General features: G+C 39.2%; 1 protein-coding gene across 3 annotated transcripts in view; it reads left to right on the top strand.

The window, feature by feature from the left end:
* The window catches only part of OXCT1 (3-oxoacid CoA-transferase 1), a 145,924-nt gene extending 125,785 nt beyond the window's left edge, over positions 1-20,139 (top strand). For 2 of the 3 annotated variants that reach the window (XM_023216457.1, XM_023216455.1), the window contains 2 exons: positions 960-1,061; positions 14,854-16,553. In XM_023216457.1, the coding sequence (XP_023072225.1) occupies positions 960-1,061; positions 14,854-14,895 (144 nt within the window). In that variant the 3' untranslated portion in view covers positions 14,896-16,553. Of the gene's footprint in view, positions 1-959; positions 1,062-14,853; positions 16,554-19,277 lie in introns of those variants that run through there. The other variant, XM_023216456.3, reaches the window with a different exon arrangement.
* The last annotated feature ends 306 nt before the right edge of the window (positions 20,140-20,445 follow it).

Here is a 20,445-nt window from a genome sequence, read left to right as displayed (position 1 = left end):
CTGCCTGCCTCAGCCTCCCAAAGTGCAAGGATTACAGGCATGAGTCACCGCATCCGACTGATTTTTCAACTAGCTTGGAAGTCAAACCTTGAATTGCCACTTTTGAATACGCTAATAACCCATACTCAGTGAATACTTGTGCTTTTTTTGCTGAAAAAACTGGATTGAATGGTGAGCCTCAAAAGATCAGTAGGAATTTCATAAGTTAGAAAACCAACAAGGACCTTCTGGAAAAAAAGAAGAAAACATGCATTCCCTTTCTCTCTCCCTCTTTCTTCATTCCTTTCTTTGTTCAAATCATTATTAATCACGAATTGACCTTTGACCAAAAGTGTTAGACTTAACAAAAGGGAGGTAGTTTTTAAAAACTGGTTACAATAGTAACAAATGCCATCCATGGTCAACACTCATTTATTTTCTGGCATCAACACTGTTCCACAAGTAATTGCTGATTAGGGAGTTGGCATTTATTCTCACCAAAATATCATAGTTACAGTTGACATTTTTCCACTGCCGATTTTTCTTTTGTCCTGGGTCGTATTTTTTTCCTCTTTTTTTTTTTTTTGAGACAGAGTCTTGCTTTGTCACCCAGGCTGGAAGTGCAGTGGCGTGATCTTGGCTCACTGCAAGCTCCGCCTCCCGGGTTCATGCCATTCTCCTACCTCAACCTCCCAAGTAGCTGGGGCTACAGGCGCCTGCCACCATGCTCTGCTAATTTTTTTTTTTTTTTTGTATTTTAGTAGAGACGGGGTTTCACCTTATTAGCCAAGATGGTCTCGATCTCCTGACCTTGTGATCTGCCCGCCTCAGCCTCCCAAAGTGCTGGGATTACAGGCGTGAGCCACCGTACCTGGCCTTGTCTTTCTTTTATATAACTTGTGAGGTTATTTCTGTTTTGTGCCATATAATAATTATTGTGATGGAAATTGTCATTGTCCTTTTTCTTCCCACTCTGACAGGCTGTGTTTGATGTGGACAAGAAAAAAGGGCTGACTCTGATTGAGCTCTGGGAAGGCCTGACAGTAGATGACATACAGAAGAGTACCGGGTGTGATTTTGCAGTAAGTATTTCTGTGAACAAATCCAGCCACTTGTCTTATATTATAGGCTTGATTAATGGGTGTTTACAGGACATGAACCATTAATTTGTGATCATTTTTGGAGTTGACCTTTGCAGTGAACAGGAGTAGAAGGAAGGGTGCCTCTAGATGAGAGCAGGTGGGAACAGAGCTGTCCTCTGACTCACGGGCCAAGGTTTGGCTTAGGACTCAGAAGCAGGAGGGGGACCCACCACCAGGAGCTGCTAGAAACAAGGTTGAGCTTGAGCTCTAAGTTACTTTATGTTTTGAAGGCCCTTGTATTCCTCTGTTCTTTGGTTATATGGCAGCTGTGGTTGAACTTGATTAACTGAAAAATGTGAGCCACATATGGAGAAATTATACTTCCTTATTTTTAAACCCATCTATGACTTAAGACTTTCTCTAAATTCTATGCCATATTTCATCTGTTGAAAATATTAAAATGTTGGACCTCTGACATCACCAGGTTAATCATCACAAAACAGACATGCCCTGTATTTGAAGATAAGTACATAAAACACTCAGACTTACAAAGCAGATAAATATGTCAGGGGAGTATCCATTTAAGAAACCTCCAAATCCCTTTTTAAAATAGAATATTACTGAAATATAAATAATCGCTCTTTAATATAAGTGCTTATTCATAAATCAATCACCTAGCTAATGGCATTGAAAGCATGGCTCAGTCTATTTGAAGTTAACCAAAAGTAAAACTAAAATGTCTCTGAAGAAATGAAGGAAAGTGTATTAGTCCATTCTCACAGAGCTAATAAAGACAACCTAAGACTGGGTAGTTTATAGAGAAAAAGAGGTTTAATGGACTTACAGGTCCACATGGCTGGGAGGCCTCATAATCATGGCGGAAGGTGAAGGAGGAGCAAAGGCACATCTTACAGGGCAGCAAGCAAGAGAGTGTGTGCAGGGAAACTGCCTTTTATAAAACCGTCAGATCAAAGACTTATTCACTATCACAAGAACAGCATTGGAAAAATCCACCCCCTGATTCAATTACCTCCCACCAGGTCCCTCCCATGACACATGGGTATTATGGGAGCTCCAAATCAAGATGAGATTTGGGTGGGGACATGACCAAACCATATCAGAAAGGGATATTATTCTCATACCTATTTAAGAACCAAGCTAATTAAAATGAAATATATTTATAATGAGAAGAAAATATGTTAATGTTATAGCTACACATCTTGGAGAAACTAATTTAACAAAAGTTATTTCATAAGTCATACATATATTTTATGTATGTCTTTCCTGTGTACTACATGCCTTGCTTGTACCTATCAGTGCATAACACATTTTTTTTTTTTTTTTTTTTTTTGAGACAGAGTCTTGCTCTGTTGCCCAGGCTGGAGTGCAGTGGCGTGATCTCGGCTCACTGCAAGCTCCACCTCCCGAGTTCATGCCATTCTCCTGCCTCAGCCTCCCCAGCACCTAGGACTACAGGTGCATGCCACCATGCCCAGCTAATTTTTTGTATTTTTAGTAGAGATGGGGTTTCACCATGGTCTCGATCTCCTGACCTTGTGATCCACCCGCCTTGGCCTCCCAAAGTGCTGGGATTACAGTTGTGAGCCACTGCGCCCGGCCTACACATTTCTTTAAAAACAATTTGTGTTTCATAGTTCATTATCCATATAATAACTGTTCCTGGTACTCTACCAAGGTCCTTGTCTATTAACCTTTTTTGAATGTCCCTTTGGAAAAACAAGTCTCCCAGTAATACCTTGCATGCAAAGCACATCTTTAATTAACTTTTCAGCAACCTCAAGGGGAGGGATATGCTTACACTTTAACTATTTAGGATTTCTTACTCCAGTGAGAAAAGCAAACAATCTGTAATCAGCTATTCTTTATTTTTTTTCTATGTGGAAGAATTAACCTTTTCATCAGATAACATTTTCAAGATCCACAGAATGTTCAGTTTTTTAGCAAAAGAGAATGTACAAAGGAAGACCCTGGTTATATAGTTCTTTTTGTATTCATATAGGTAAATAAGGAATGAAAATACGGATTTTTACTGTTCTTGCTTTGTTTTTCCAATAAAAGGTGCTGTTCCAATGAAAAGTATCTCTGTAGACCCTCTCTATTTCAGTGCCATCTCTTCTTTTCACAGGGATATGTAATCTTGTTTTCTCCAAATTAGGATGGTGGGATGTAATGTTAATTTGTATGTCAGTGTTATCCTGAGAATGAAAACGTATGGTATCAATGGAACCATCCAGAGGACTAGCTTTTGAGCATCTCACAATCTATGGCATCTCTTTAGACTCTGACAGATGAAATCACATATAAGAGGTTGTTTCTCTGTAAGGCTAGAGCTAGAGTGCCGTAATTAATAAAATATTCTACTTAATACCTGGATTATCAATAAGGATACATTTAATTACAAAAGTACATTGAAGATAGTATTTCTTTTTTGATAATTCAGAAGACATTCCATATCCTAATTCAGAAAGTATTCCCTGTGGTTATCACTGCATAGCTAGCATTGTACTCCATATGTGACTATGTACTAGTTGCTAAAGTTCTATTTGAGAAAAGTCCCTAGAGCTCAGCCTTCAACTGGCAGTGAACATTCTAGAAGGGAATGATTGGCCAGTGTTGCCACATAAAGAAAAAAAAGGTAAAATCCTAGTGCAAAACAATTTTAAAATGTGTTGGTAAAAGTCCTATATCCCTAAGGATATGGATAAGTGAATGGGCAAAAGCTACATAATGTGGATATTAGCTGGTTGGGAAAATACTGGGAATTCCAAAGTAAAAGACTAAATGTGACAGCATCAGATAATAGGATGTGACAAAATTTTGGTTGTAGGATATCAAAAAAAGAATGATAATGAAGTATTTGGGCACTGTTAAAAAATAATTATTAAGACTTTTTCATATATATCATAGTGTTATTAGCCATAATAAAAAAAATGGAAAAAATATGATTTCTATCACATGAAACAGCTTCTGTTTCTTTTTTTAAATTATACTTTAAGTACTAGGGTATGTGTGCACAATGTGCAGGTTTGTTACATATGTATACATGTGCCATGTTGGTGTGCTGCATCCATTAACTTGTCATTTACATTAGGTATATCTCCTAATGCTGTCCTTCCCCCCTCCCCCCTCCCCACAATAGGCCCCAGTGTGTGATGTTCCCCTTCCTGTGTCCAAGTGATCTCATTGTTCAATTCCCACCAATGAGTGAGAACATGTGGTGTTTGGTTTTCTGTTCTTGTGATAGTTTGCTGAGAATGATGGTTTCCAGCTGCATCCATGTCCCTACAAAGGACACGAACTCATCCTTTTTTATGGCTGCATAGTATTCCATGGTATATATGTGCCACATTTTCTTAATCCAGTCTGTCACTGATGGACATTTGGGTGGATTCCAAGTCTTTGTTATTGTGAATAGTGCCGCATTAAACATACGTGTGCATGTCTCTTTATAGCAGCATGATTTATAAGCCTTTGGGTATATACCCAGTAATGGGATGGCTGGGTCAAATGGTATTTCTAGTTCTAGATCCTTGAGGAATCGCTACACTGTTTTCCACAATGGTTGAACTAGTTTACAGTACCACCAACAGTGTAAAACCGTTCCTATTTCTCCACATCCTCTCCAGTACCTGTTGTTTCCTGATTTTTTAATGATTGCCATTCTAACTGGTGTGAGATGGTATCTCATTGTAGTTTTGATCTGCATTTCTCTGATGGTGAGTGATGAGCATTTTTTCATGTGTCTGTTGGCTGCATAAATGTCTTCTTTTAAGAAGTGTCTGTTCATATCCTTTGCCCACTTGTTGATGGGGTGGTTTGTTTTTTTCTTGTAAATTTGTTTGAGTTCTTTGTAGGTTCTGGATATTAGCCCTTTGTCAGATGAGTAGAATGCAACAATTTTCTCCCATTCTGTAGGTTGCCTTTTCACTCTGATGGTAGTTTCTTTTGCTGTGTAGAAGCTCTTTACTTTAATTAGATCCCGTTTCTCAATTTTGGCTTTTGTTGCCATTGTTTTGGTGTTTTAGACATGAAGTCCTTGCCCATGCCTATGTCCTGAATGGTATTCTCTAGGTTTTCTTCTAGGGTTTTTATGGTTTTAGGTCTAACATTTAAGTCTCTAATACATCTTGAATTAATTTTCGTATAAGGAATAAGGAAAGGATCCAGTTTCAGCTTTTTACTTGTGGCTAGCAATTTTCCCAGCACCATTTATTAAATAGGGAATCCTTTCCCCATTTCTTGTTTTTCTCAGGTTTGTCAAAGATCAGATGGCTGTAGATGTGTGGTATTATTTCTGAGGGCTCTGTTCTGTTCCATTGGTCTATATCTCTGTTTTGGACCAGTACCATGCTGTTTTGGTTACTGTAGCCTTGTAGTATAGTTTGAAGTCAGGTAGCATGATGCCTCCAGCTTTGTTCTTTTGGCTTAGGATTGTCTTGGCAATGCGGGGTCTTTTTTGGTTCCATATGAACTTTAAAGCAATTTTTTTCCAATTCTGTGAAGAAAGTCATTGGGAGCTTAATGGGGATGGCATTGAATCTATAAATTACCTTGGGCAGTTGGCCATTTTCACGATATTGATTCTTCCTATCCATGAGCATGGTATGTTCTTCCATTTGTTTGTGTCCTCTTTTATTTCACCGAACAGTGGTTTATAGTTCTCCGTGAAGAGGTTCTTTACATCCCTTGTAAGTTGGGTTCCTAGGTATTTTATTCTCTTTGAAGCTATTGTAAATGGGAGTTAATTCATGATTTGGCTCTCTGTTTGTCAGTAACTGGTGTATTAGAACGCTTGTGATTTTTGCATATTGATTTTGTATCCTGAGACTTTGCTGAAGTTGCTTATGAGCTTAAGGAGATTTTGGGCTGAGACAATGGGGTTTTCTAAATAAACAATCATGTCATCTGCAAACAGGGACAATTTGACTTCTTCTTTTCCTAACTGAATACCCTTTATTTCTTTCTCTTGCCTGATTGCCCTAGCCAGAACTTCCAACACTATGTTGAATAGAAGTGATGAGAGAGGGCATCCTTGTCTTGTGCCAGTTTTCAAAGGGAATGCTTCCAGTTTTTTTCCCATTCACTATGATACTGGCTGTGGGTTTGTCATAAAAAGCTCTTATTATTTTGAGATACGTTCCATCAATACTAAATTTATTGAGAGTTTTTAGCATGAAGGGCTGTTGAATTTTGTCAAAGGCCTTTTCTGCATCTATTGAGATAATCATGTCTTTTTTGTCTTTGGTTCTGTTGATATGCTGGATTACGTTTATTGATTTGCGAATGTTGAACCAGGCTTGCATCCCAGGGATGAAGCCCACTTGATCATGGTGGATAAGCTTTTTGATGTGCTGCTGGATTCGGGTTGCCAGTATTTTATTGAGGATTTTTGCATCTGTGTTCATCAGGGATTTTGGTCTAAAATTCTCTTTTTTTGTGGTGTCTCTGCCAGGCTCTGGTATCAGGATGATGTTGGCCTCATAAAATGAGTTAGGGAGGATTCCCTTTTTTTCTATTGATTGGAATAATTTCAGAAGGAATTGTACCAGCTCCTCCTTGTACCTCTGGTAGATTTCGGCTGTGAATCCGTCTGGTCCTGGACTTTTTTTGGTTGGTAGACAATTATTGCCTCAGTTTCAGAGCCTGCTATTGGTCTATTCAGGGATTCAACTTCTTCCTGGTTTAGTCTTGGGAGAGTGTAAGTGTTCAGGAAATTATCCATTTCTTCTAGGTTTTCTAGTTTATTTGCATAGAGGTGTTTACAGTATTCTCTGATGGTAGTTTGTAATTCTGTGGGGTCGGTGGTGATATCCCCTTTATCATGTTTTATTGCCTCTATTTGATTCTTCTCTCTTTTCGTCTTTATTAGTCTTGCTAGCGTTCTATCAATTTTGTTGATCTTTTCAAAAAACCAGCTCCTGGATTCATTGATTTTTTTTTGTAGGGTTTTTGTGTCTCTATCTCCTTCAGTTCTGCTCTGATCTTAGTTATTTCTTACCTTCTGCTAGCCTTTGAATGTGTTTGTTCTTGCTTCTCTAGTTCTTTTAATTGTGATGTTAGGGTGTCAATTTTAGATCTTTCCTGCTTTCTCTTGTGGGCATTGAGTGCTATAAATTTCCCTCTACACACTGCTTTAATTGTGTCCCAGAGATTCTGGAATGTTGTGTCTTTGTTCTTGTTGGTTTCAAAGAACATCTTTATTTCTGCCTTCATTTCGTTATGTACCCAGTAGTCATTCAGGAGCAGGTTGTTCAGTTTCCATGTAGTTGAGTGGTTTTGTTTGAGTTTCTTAGTCCTGTGTTCTAGTTTGATTGCACTGTTGTCTGAGAGACAGTTTGTTATAATTTCTGTTCTTTTACATTTGCTGAGGAATGTTTTACTTCCAACTATGTGGTCAATTTTGGAATAAGTGTGATGTGGTGCTGAGAAGAATGTATATTCTGTTGATTTGGGGTGGAGAGTTCTGTAGATGTCTATTAGGTCCGCTTGGTGCAGAGTTGAGTTCAATTCCTGGATATCCTTGTTAACTTTCTGTCTCGTTGATCTGTCTAATGTTGACAGTGGGGTGTTGAAGTCTCCCATTATTATTGTATGGGAGTCTAAGTCTCTTTGTAAGTCTCTAAGGACTTGCTTTGTGAATCTGGGTGCTCCTATATTGGGTGCATATTTATTTAGGATAGTTAGCTCCTCCTGATGACTTGATCCCTTTACCATTATGTAATGGCCTTCTTTGTCTCTTTTGATCTTTGATGGTTTAAAGTCTGTTTTATCGGAGACTAGGATTGCAACCCCTGCTTTTTTTTTGTTTTCCATTTGCTTGGTAGATCTTCCTCCATCCCTTTGTTTTGAGCCTATGTGTGTCTCTGCCTGTGAGATGAGTCTCCTGAATACAGCAAAGTGATGGGTCTTGACTCTTTATCCAATGTGCCAGTCTGTGTCTTTTAATTGGAGCATTTAGTCCATTTACATTTAAGGTTAATATTGTTATGTGTGAACTTGATCCTGTCATTATGATATTAGCTGCTTATTTTCCTCGTTAGTTGATGCAGTTTCTTCCTAGCATCAATGAACTTTACATTTTGGCATGTTTTTGCAATGGCTGGTACGAGTTGTTCCTTTCCATGTTTAGTGCTTCCTTCAGGATCTCTTGTAGGGCAGGCCTGGTGGTGACAAAATCTCTAAGCATTTGCTTGTCTGTAAAGGATTTATTTTTCCTTCACTTATGAAACTTAGTATGCCTGGATATGAAATTCTGGGTTGAAAATTCTTTTCTTTAAGAATGTTGAATATTGACCCCCACGCTCTTCTGGCTTGTAGGGTTTCTGCCGAGAGATCTGCTGTTAGCATGATGGACTTCCCTTTGTGGGTAACCCGACCTTTCTCTCTGGCTGCCCTTAACATTTTTTCCCTCATTTCAACTTTGGTGAATCTGACAATTATGTGTCTTGGAGTTGCTCTTCTCGAGGAGTTTCTTCGTGGCGTTCTCTGTATTTCCTGAATTTGAATGTTGGCCTGCCCTACTAGGTTGGGGAAGTTCTCCTGGATGATATCCTGAAGAGTGTTTTCCATCTTGGTTCCATTTTCCCCATCACTTTCAGGCACCCCAATCAGACGTAGATTTGGTCTTTTCACATAATACCATATTTCTTGGAGGCTTTTTTCATTTATTTTTACTCTTTTTTCTCTACACTTCTCTTCTCGCTTCATTTCATTCGTTTGATCTTCAGTCACTGATAACCATTTCTTCCAGTTGATCGAGTCGGTTACTGAAGCTTGCGCATTTGTCACGTAGTTCTCATGTCATGGTTTTCATCTCTGTCAGTTCTTTTAAGGTCTTCTCTGCATTGATTATTCTAGTTATCCATTCTTCCATTCTTTTTTCAAGGTTTTTAGTTTCTTTCCGCTGGTTACATAGTTCCTCCTTTAGCTCTGAGAAGTTTGATCGACTGAAGCCTTCTTCTCTCAACTTGTCAAAGTCATTCTCCGTCCAGCTTTGTTCTGTTGCTGGCGATGAGCTGAGTTCCTTTGGAGGGGGAGATGCGCTCTGATTTTTTGAATTCCCAGCTTTTCTGCACTGCTTTTTCCCCGTCTTTGTGGTTTTATCTGCGTTTGGTCTTTGATGATGGTGACGTACTGATGGGGTTTTGGTGTGGGTGTCCTTTCTGTTTGTTAGTTTTCATTCTAACAGTCAGGACCCTCAGCTGCAGGTCTTTTGGAGTTTGCTTGAGGTCCACTCCAAACCCTGTTTGCCTGGGTATCAGCAGCAGAGGCTGCAGAAGATAGAATATTGCTGAACAGCGAGTGTTGCTGTCTGATTCTTGCTCTGGAAGCTTCGTCTCAGGGGTGTACCCAGCTGTGTGAGGTGTGAGGTGTCGGTCTGCACCTAGTGGGGCATGTCTCCCAGTTAGGCTACTCAGGGGTCAGGGACCCACTTGAGAAGGCAGTCTGTCCCTTCTCAGATCTCAGCCTCCGCGCTGGGAGAACCACTGCTCTCTTCAAAGCTGTCAGACAGGGACATTTACATCCGCTGTGGTTTCTGCTGCTTTTTGTTTAGCTATGCCGTGTCCCCAGAGGTGGAGTCTACAGAGGTAGGCAGGCATCCTTGAGCTGTGGTGGGCTCCACCCAATTTGAGCTTCCCAGTGGCTTTGTTTACCTACTTAAGCCTCAGCAGTGGCAGGCACCCCTCTCCCAGCCTTGCTGCCACCTTGCAGTTAGATCTCAGACTGCTGTGCTAGCAATGAGGGAGGCTCCATGGGTGTGTGCCCCTCTGGGCCAGGTGTGGTATGTAATCTCCTGGAGTGCCATTTGCTAAGACCATTGGTAAAGTGCAGTATTAGGGTGGGAGTTACCCTATTTTCCAGGTGTTGTGTGTCTCAATTTCCCTTTGCTAGGAAAAGGAATTCCCTTCCCCCTTGCATTTCCTAGGTGAGGCAATGCCTCACCCTGCTTCAGCTCTCGCTGGTCGGGCTGCACCCACGAACCAGCATCGACTGTCTGACATGCCCCAGTGAGATGAACCCAGTACCTCAGTTGAAAATGCAGAAATCACCCATCTTCTGTGTCACTCGTGCTGGGAGCTGGAGACTGGAGGTGTTCTTATTCGTCCATCTTGGGCAACCCCTCAAAACAGCTTCTCTAAAAAATCTGTAATGACTGTCACAGTTTTGTTCATGGTTTTGTATCAATTGAAAGTTGGAGTTTTCCATCAGAGGGCAGTATCTTGAAGGTCATCATATATCTGGAACTTGGTAGAGGCTGTGGAAATTTTGTTGTAGAAATGCAAATATTGATTATATTTCTGGAACTTTCAGCACACACCTAAAATGAGATTCTAGTCAGGAGCTGTTTACAGCTAGAGAAGCCAGCCATATGATTACTCTCCCTCAAAATGTGGATGCTATCAAGATAGGGACTTTGCTGTTTCTTGGGGATTGAGTGCTGAATCCCTTGAGAGAAGGGAGCTGAGCAGGTAGAGGTAAAAGTATTACTATTATACAGGCTAGAGTGAGGGATGTGGCCTCAGTGTACAGCCGCAGCAGGCTTCCCAAATGTGAACCCCACAAATACAGAGGCTTTGGCTTCCAAATATAGGCAACACCAGAGAAACCCAGGCCTCCTACACAAGGGGAGCCTTCATTGCTAAGCTTCCATCCACATGGCTGAGAGCAAAACAGAGCATTGCTTTCTAGGTGAAGACCTCAATGAAGAGTAAGAGTCAGGCTGAGTTTCACATGTTAAGGTTCCTCTGCCCAAATAATCATTTAACTACATCAATAAGGGACACACCAGAGACCAGGGTAGTTACACGAATAGATAGGTGTCCTTCCGCATGGAATGGAATATGAGAAGTGGGGAATAAAGGCTCCTCTGTCCCCAGCGCTATTGGTAGAGCTGTGTACATATGTTCATGCTCTACAAGTGCTCGTGATGCTGTTCAGTAATGCTTTCCTATGTTTAAATAACTGTGGTAAAAACTTTTAAAAAATTGACCATCTTAACCATTTTTAAGTGTACAATTCAGTAATATTACATATATTCACATTGTTATACAGCAGATCTCTAGCACTTTTATAACTTGCATCTCTGAAACTATTCATTAAACACTTAATTCCACAGCCTTTGGCAACCACTGTTTTTGCTTTCTGTTTCTATCATTTTGACTGTTCTAGATACCTCATATGCATGGAATCATAAGTATTTGCCCTTTTGTGACTGGCTTTTTTTGCTTAGCATAATGTATTCAGGGTTCATCTGTGTTGTAGCATCTGTGACAGGATTTTCTTCTTTTTAAGGCTGTATAATATTTCTTTGTGCATATATACCACACTTTCATTACCCACTCATCTGTTGGTAGACATTTGGGCTGCTTCCACCTCTTGGCTACTGTGAATCGTGCTGCAAAGAACATGGATGTGCAAGTATCTTTTTGAGATTCTGCTCTGAAATTTTTTAGATATATAATTCAGAATTTGGATTGCTGGATCATATGATAATTCTATTATTAATTTTTTGTGGAACTGCCATACTGTTTTTCACAACGGTTGCCCCATTTTACATTCCCACTATTGGTGCACAGGGGTTCTAATTTCTCCATATCTTTGCCAACAGTTATCTTCTGTTTAATAGTGGCCATCCTAATGGGTGTGAGGTGATATCGCATTGTGGTTTTGATTTGCATTTCTCTGGTGATGTTGTCAAAGTTTCTCATATATTCTGGATGCTAATCTCTTATCAAATATGACTTTTGAATATTCTTTTCCATTCCACAAGTTTGTTTTCTTTGACACATGGAAGTTTTTAAGTTCGATATAGTCTTCTGTTTTTTATGCTACTAGGGCCCAACATTTTCACAACTAAGGAATCCTTTGGCTTATTTTTCTCCCATTGTCCTCAGATTTTGTAAGAAGTCTGTCTCCCAAATATTTAAAGAGTCAAAATGATGTCATATTAAAGCTGTGACAAGCTAATGAATATGTCAAATTTCTTCATTTTTTGGCTATACTTACAGCATTCAGTATGCCAATTAGTTGATGGGCCAAAGTATTAGGTTGATGCAAAAGTAATTGTGGCTTAATAAATGGTTTTGTCATTGAAAATATCAACTTTCAATTGGTTATTTGGGTTGTTTCTTTTCTGATGAATGCTTAAGCTGTGTAAAATAGGTGTTTTTATAAACCATGTGTCTGTGGACCTCTTTTGAACAGTATTTCTTTAATTTTATCTTTTTAACTTAAAAAATTAAAGTGTAATCCATATTTAAACATTATGTGGTAGAATAAACTTCCAGACGTCACTAGTCATACACCCAATGTATGTTCCATATTGAGCTGTAAAATGTGGATAAAATAGAACTAATTTATAGTTCTTGCTCCCAAGAGCCTTGGCCTTATTCTCCAGGCAGGAATATACCCTAACAAACCAGTGGCAAAACAAACAAACAAACAAAAACTAGTAAAAGCATTGCTTGTTAATATGTTTGCAGTGGAATCTGAAAGAGGCCAGCTGCAGACATTCCTTGCCAAATTGAATAAATTTATACTTTCAGTATCTACTATGAACTGGCATTCTACCAGAGTTAAGCAATATGCTTTTGGGATATTAATGCACTGGGAAGACAAATCATTGGCTTATCTTCTATACCTAAATCATGTCACCTTGTGCTTAGCCTGTAGATCATGTTGGCAGAATAAGCTCCTTTGGCTTGCATGAATTTACAGTGTTGATGAGACTGGGAGAACAGAATGAGAAATGGTGATTTAGTAGATGTTTTTCATTAAAAAGCAGGCAAAGTCAGTCTATATAAAGCGTTATTTTTTATGTCATTTTTCACATTGAGAATGTAAATGACATTAAGAGCTCAAAATAGGGCTGACATAACAAGGGAAAGGATCAGATGTTTAGTTAAAAAAATTAATGTGTCCAGTTTCTTTTTCAAGGAAGTGCTATGAAGCATCTATAGAAAATAATTTGTAGTAAAAAAAAGTTTCACTAAATTGGGCTAGGCACGGTGGCTCATGCCTGTAATCCCAGCACTTTGGGAGGCCGAAGCAGGTGGATCACCTGAGGTCAGGAGTTCAAGACCAGCCTTGCCAACATGGAGAAACCCCGTCTCTACTAAAAATACAAAAACTAGCTGGGCATGGTGGCGCCTGCCTGTAATCCCAGCTACTCAGGAGGCTAAGGCAGGAAAATCCCTTGAACCCGGGAGGTGGCAGTTGCGGTGAGCCAAGATTGCGCCATTGCACTGCAGCCTGGGCAACAAGAGCGAAACTCCGTCTCAAAAAAAGAAAAGGAGAAAAAAAAATGAAGTTTCACTAAGTTATTTCCACAGATGCTCTGTTGTTTAAAAAACAGAAAGAAAATGAACTGTGAGACATACTTATCTAAATACTAAATGTTATTCTTAGTAGAGTTGAAGATCTGTGTATATGTGTGATATTACTTTTTGTCTACTTATTCTGTTTGTCTCTATGTCTACTCTTAGAAATTAAGTCATAATGCATTCTTATTTACCCTAAGCTATATACCAAATCGTGCTGAACTTTTTTATTCTTGTTTATTCTTATTTATTCTTTTAGTAGACCTTTTTGCCATTCTGGTTTAGTACTTTAGTAGAAAAATGGAAGACAGGACATTAACTCTTGATACCATAAAGAGTTAATTGTGAAGAGCTAATGCAGACATTATTTATAAATGAACTAAAACTGTTTAACCTAATGAAAGCCAAATGATTGCCTGTTCTTTCAGTTTTTAATACTGATTTAACTATCAGGAACCTCCCTTCTAGTTCTTTGAAACTTAATTATCTACTTATTCATTCATTTGTTCATTTATCAATTTAAGAAGATATTGTTTATTCTGGAAGGTAAAATGCTAATTGGGCTCATTTCAGTTGCCACGTCTTTGAGAATTTCACAAAGCACACAAGTTTTGGTATTTCCTTCTTTCCATGGGGACTGTTACTAACTAGAACCCAATCAGTATTTGCCATGTTGAATTAAGGAATCTGAACCTGGTACCACACTTTGAAAAATCTGTCACAGTTAAACTGACCACTTATATTTATGGTTCTCCTGCAACCAGCTCTACCTTAAATATACATTCATTATCACTTTTCTCTGCTTGAAGATTTGCAGGAAAGCATTGACTATTTTATACACTGAACATAATTATAATCAACATTTGATTATTTTAATGCTCTAACTTCCATATTTTAATAACTTGGAATCCTCTTATTGCCTTTGTATCATTTCTGTTCTGATTATGAAATTTCCGGTAAGATTTATCATTGATCATACGTCTCTTCATTAATATGTATTTAGGTAATTGAAAGACTACATAAAGCTTCTTTCAACAATATTATGAATTGGCTGGGTCTCTTTTGAGGTTTTGGAGACTTGGGGTTTGTACTGTGTCTTAAATGAAGTCTCAGAGGCATCAGTCTCAGAGATCAGTGATTGATCTGACAGAGGGGTTGGTTATTGGGATCCTTTGTTTTCCTCTGCTCCTTTTCCACCTGCTCCTTGTTGCCAGCCTTGTTCATCCTTAATTTAGGAGCTAATACAAGAAGGTTGAGAACTATGAAATACCCAAAATGTAAACAGAACTGTTCTGTCTCAGTGTTTCAGGGTAGAAAATCATATGGAAACTCCAGGGAATGTCTATGGCAAGGCTGCTTGTTTCCTACATGATTGAAATTTGGAAATTAAAAGGACAGAGATTTATATCATGCAGTTTTTCATAACTTGATTTTTTTTCCTCTTTTACCAGGTTTCACCAAAACTCATGCCAATGCAGCAGATCGCAAATTGAAACGTGAATATTTGTACCAGGCTGCGTGCTTTTCATTTTAAACACATAGGATTTAATTGAAAGGACACCAGTAATCAGAATTGTGTATTTAACAGGTGGTTTTTGATTAGTTTTCTTCTAGGGTTTCAGACTTTATGCATCCATATAAACTGTTCTCTAGGCATGCTGTGACATTTTAATAAAAAGCAAAAGGAGCATTTATAATTATCTCATTTGTTAAGTGCTAAGAAGGTTGTCTTTATAATAGGTAATTATATTGAATGCATTTTCACTGAATATGGTATGTATGCTAAATTATATGTACCTTTCCCCAGGAAGGGCCCGAGAAATTGATGTGGCCTTCCTCTTAACTATTAATTATTAATCCTGAAAGAAAGATAACACATGTGATTTTGTGGTTAGGAGAGTTGCTGTCATGATTGTTTTTTCTTCAACCTCCTCTGACTTTTCTTTTGGGGCTTGAGATTTTATGATTACATCTTCTAGAGCATCCCCCTTCTTGCCATACTGCTTTTAAACAAATGCCCAAGAAGGCAAGCAGGAATGTCTCTTGTCGGGGAGAGCAGGGAGAAATAATTAGTTCAAACCAACTATCTGTGCTTTTCAAAGACTAAGGCATATTATAGGAATAGGAACAGAAGAAACTGATTCTTCTGTTTTCTCATTTTAAAACAGTCCAGTATTCCTTTGTATTCTCAAGGGTCCTTGAGAATATTTCTGTTATTGAGACCCTGTGGGCTACTTGTACTGTACCTCCTCTCAAGCCAAGAAGGGCTGCAGGATAATTTACCATGAATCCTTAGTAGCAGTGACAGCAGAGTTAAAAAATAAAAGGTGCTTTACTTTCAGGCTCTCGTTTTGGTTCAGAAAAGATTTTAAATATTGAATGACACTTCTACAGAACAACGATTTTTCTTCTGCCAAGGCTACTTCCTTTAACAAAGTCTCTTTAATTCAGCCTTGTCCAACTAGGGAAAATAATGATGGACAAGTCTAGGGATTTGAAGTCAGTGAACTTTTAGTGTCAGGGGATAAACATGGTGGGTGGATGAGGTTTGGAAGAGACTTCCTTAGAGGTATTCTCAATACCAGACAGGGGCCCATGGGAATAACTTCAGAAGCATCCCAGATAATAGATGGGTAAGCAGTCTAGGCACCCTGAAGAACAAGTGAGACAGCTGGCCTCTGGACAGAGGTAGGCATAGTACAGTACAATATATCATTCCTCTGGTCCTAAATATAGGAATTTATTCATGTTTTTAGGTGATGGTGGTCATTGAAACTCACTTGTCTTCAGGTGTAGCTACAATTGTGTAATGTACAATATTAGAGAAAGGACAGGCTTTTAATAAGTAACACACACCATATATAAAATAGCCTTTCTGGCTGACCATGTGGTTAAATGCATACCTTCCCAGTATGCATTTTTACTGGGGGGAAAAATGACCTTTCTTAGAATGTGCAAGTTTCATGAGAGTAATATATTGATATGATTTTGAAAAGAATTGTTGATAGTTACATCTTCAAACTTGCTTATCATTCCAGTATGCATCTTTAAGATATTGTGATTCTAAGTAGATGACTTTATATTCTTGATTAAAGAGTGCTATACATGTTAAGAAATGCATTAAGGAATATAATAAATATTCCAGAGTGATATAGATCAGTGTGATTGTCCTTTATTTCACTTGGGAATGGCATTGCTAAATGTGGGAATAATGCAACAGATTGTCAGGATAGCTAACAATAAAGTCAGCACACATCATGACTTCTAGTCAAGTTGTTGCTTTTCTTTTTATCTTACCAGAGAAAAGATACTGTTCTTCTAGAAAGATCAAATGAACATTGAGTTTCACAACTTGCTCCTTGTCAGAACCTGCTATGTTTGTAAAAATCATTTATCCAAGGCTTCATGGGTGAATCCTTGTTCGCTTTTTGTGTAACATTTTCCTTTACTGTACACATTAGTTGCCTGGTGCTGTGAGTTTATTTCCATTTTGAAGTGGCTCTAGTGCTAGTCTGCTCGGCATCTGTGTGGTAACAAAGGGGTGGGGATGTCCCCAGGATTTGCTACTTCTGGTAGCTCTCCTCAGTCGACAGTGGTTATACCCAGGGTTGTGCATATGACCAAGGATGTACCAGTTTATTTCTCCAGCATTTAAAAATAGATGAGAAGTCATCTTTCTTACTCCTCTTGGGCTATGAAGCCATAAGAATGTGAATCTGACACCAGTACCCCATTTCTCTGTTACACACATGCACACACATAGCTGAGCTCCAGCTGGAGAGAAAGAAACTGATACACAAAACATGGAGCTGTACAGGAAGTGTGTCAGTGGGGGTATTCTGGTGGTATTTGGATAGATGGTTCTGGAAGTGCCTAAGGCCAACTTCCTTCCAGCCATGCCTGGATAGAGTTTATAAATCTCCTTTTTGCTTGAGCAGACTTTTTGTCACCTGTAAGCACAGTGAAATCATACAGCTTTTGTAATTCTTTTTCGCCACGGTGTCTCACTCTGTCACTTAGGTTGGAGTGCAGTGGCACAGTCACGGCTCACTGCAGCCTTGGCCTCCAGGGCTCAAGTGATTCTTCCACTTTAGCTTCCTGAGTACCTGGGACTATAGGTGTGCACTACGACACTTGACTAATTTATTTTTTGTAGAAACGGAGTGTCACTATGCTACCCAGGCTTGCCTGGAGCTCCTGGTCTCAAGTGATCCTCCTGCCTGAGTCGCCCATAGTGCTGGGAATACAGGCATGACTCAACATGCATGCCATAATTCTTGAGTTCTGAGAGGGACCTGGTCTCCTAGAGAAGTTATGCAGAATATGAGCAAAACTGCTTGCACCTGGTCCCAGAGAACACAAGAGCATTTCTGGGTATTTACAGTGAGTAGGGAAGTTATGGGTAGAGGTTCATTCTCTTCCAATCTCAGTATATTCAGCGCAAGTTTGGGATGTTATTTCAATGGCAGTATAAGCAAAGATTTAATCATTAGGTGGGTTTCTTTGGCACTAACTTCCTCCCTTTTCTCAGGGTGTGATCTTGAGTTTCTTAAGCTTATATTCAGATCCTCCATCTGTAAAATAGGGGAGAATACGCTGTTTTCCACTGTGGTTCTATAAGATGTAATTAAAATATCTGGCTATAAAACTGACATCTTTTAAAAATGCTGTGCCGTCATATTACTTTGGTGACAGAATTGTTTATTGTTCCTGTCCTTTTATTTAATGTCTACACTGCCTTCCCACTGGAGACAATACTGAATATCAAAGTGGATTTAAGTATAAATACCAATAAGTATTTCTGATCTGAGTGCGCATCTATGTGACATATTTGAAGATCCTGCCTCCATAAAGTTAGACACATCTGTGTAAAATCATCCAAATGTCCCTTGTGGATCACACAGCGGCTTCCATGAGCATGTTGCCTACACCACTCCAGATAACTAATTGGTAACTCCTTTGCCTATGGGAAACAAATGTGTTTGATTGTGGTCATTATCACCCCTCATGGGGAGCTACTCTGTATGGTCCAGTGGAAAAGGGCCTCAGGAAACTCTACCCTGACTCTTGCATGGCCGACAGTGTGTATGTTGGAAACACCCTTATTTCTGCTGACAAACTACAGGATCCCAAATGCCCAACACAGCCATTTTTTTGTTTTTGGCTCACTCCTAAGCACCAGGTATTCTATCTCTTGCCCTTTAAAGTTTTTAAGAGGGAATCAGATGGTTCCAGAAGCTGGCATATAAAACCATAAAACCTTGATGTTCCCTTGGAAGACCCTCTGTCTTGATGTGGGGATAGAAGGTAGCTTCTCCCATTTTGCGTTCTTGGGGTTGGAGTACTCACCTCTCCAAACTGTTTCTGTAATTGCTCTGTTAATATTTATTGAATCAATTTGCTGGTTGAAAACATGGGTCATAGTACACCAGACTTAGAGGAGTTCCCTCAGCTAAATAATTAGGTAAGACCTTAGGCAGAGGCAAGAAAAGAAAAACAAGAGGTGGAATATGGAGGGCATAACACAGGAATAAAGAGACCTGCAATGGTCACATGTTTAACACTTCGTAATTTATAAAGCACCCAAAATATGCTAGCTAGCTTATTTGATTCTCGTAATAACCTGCCAGAGAGACATTATTACCTCCATTAAAATTAACTTGATTAGTTGGAAAAAAGTAATGTCTGTCAGTTCTTTAATCACATTAGCTTTTCAGGGCTAATGTTGGATTTTGTCAAGGTAGTTAATGAGATGTGCATTAAATCCCCTGAATAGAACTAGATCTGTGGCTCTTTGGTAAGCTATAAAACAGAATCCAAATTCTCTAAACCTAATGGAACAAATACTCAAATTTTGTTCCCTCTGCCCTCACAGGTCTTTTACACAACCCAGTTTATAAGGCAATGAGTAGTTGTCAAGTAAAAAGGATGACGCCACCCACCAGGCAAAATGTCCCTGTGGAAGACTTGTAATTACCAGATGTGCTTACATGAAAGGTTCTATGTAGGTAAGCATGCTCACCTGACATCAACCAGAGGGACTGAGAGACTTTGCTTTATCTTTGTGGCTGAGCAACTTTCTGAAATTGTTTCTTTGCAATTAACCTTTATCCATGTTCAAAGTCAGAGTTGTACTTCAGACTAATTCAGTTGAGCCCCAGAAATAAAGCTGAGATTGTTACCAAACTGAACATGAGTTACCTGCTTGACACAGCAAAGCCAAACACTGATATTGGGATATGCAGCAAGAAAAAGTGATGTATTTATTGCAGGGCAGCAAGCAAGGAGAATTAGGCAGCTCATGCTTAAGACCCAAACTTTTTAATGACTTACATGTAAGGGTTTTTAAAGACAAGATGACAGCAGTTACAGGTGAAGTCATAAGTCAATACATGGAGGCTGTATATTGGTGTAGCCTAAAAAGGACATCTTGAAGCAGGGCCCATAGGTCATAGACGGATTCAAAGATTTTCTGATTTGCAATTGATTAAGCTTTGCTTAAAAACTTGGGGTCAGTAGAAAAAAAGTGTTAAGCTCTGGCCTGTGGGCATGACTTCCTCCAGGCCCCTCAGGAAGAAATTCAGAATGAAGAACATTTGGTCAGAGTTCAGCCCTCAGTTCCCTAATATCTGAGGTCTGTGTGCCAGCAAGGAGCATTTTCCATTTGTTGGGGATCTGGGTTTCTGAAAAACAACTCAGGGACATAAATTAAGATGTTCTCTTGAGTTTCTATAGGGAACCAAATATTTCATTGCTCTCACTTCTTTGGCTGTTTTAAGCTATAGTTACCTTTTTGCTTAACAGGTTGCTCATAAGGCTAGCTACTTCTCAAGGATGGCTAGGTGCCTGGGATTTTCCTCGAAGGGACTCTAGGTTTTCTTTTATTTCTATGTTCTGTGGGCCCATCAGGCCTCAAAGAGGGGTCCCTGCTCCATCTCAATATTTACATCATCAAAGTAAATGTTACAGGTGACATAGAGGAATACTCAGTGAGATCTAATAGTTTCCTCCAACAGGAAAAACAGGATCCGTGGAAAGAGGAA

The sequence above is a fragment of the Piliocolobus tephrosceles genome, chromosome 4, assembly GCF_002776525.5.
Source record: "Piliocolobus tephrosceles isolate RC106 chromosome 4, ASM277652v3, whole genome shotgun sequence".
Classification (NCBI taxonomy): Eukaryota; Metazoa; Chordata; class Mammalia; order Primates; family Cercopithecidae; genus Piliocolobus; species Piliocolobus tephrosceles.
Note: the sequence above shows the minus strand (reverse complement) of the source record. Positions and strands in the feature narration are given on the sequence as shown.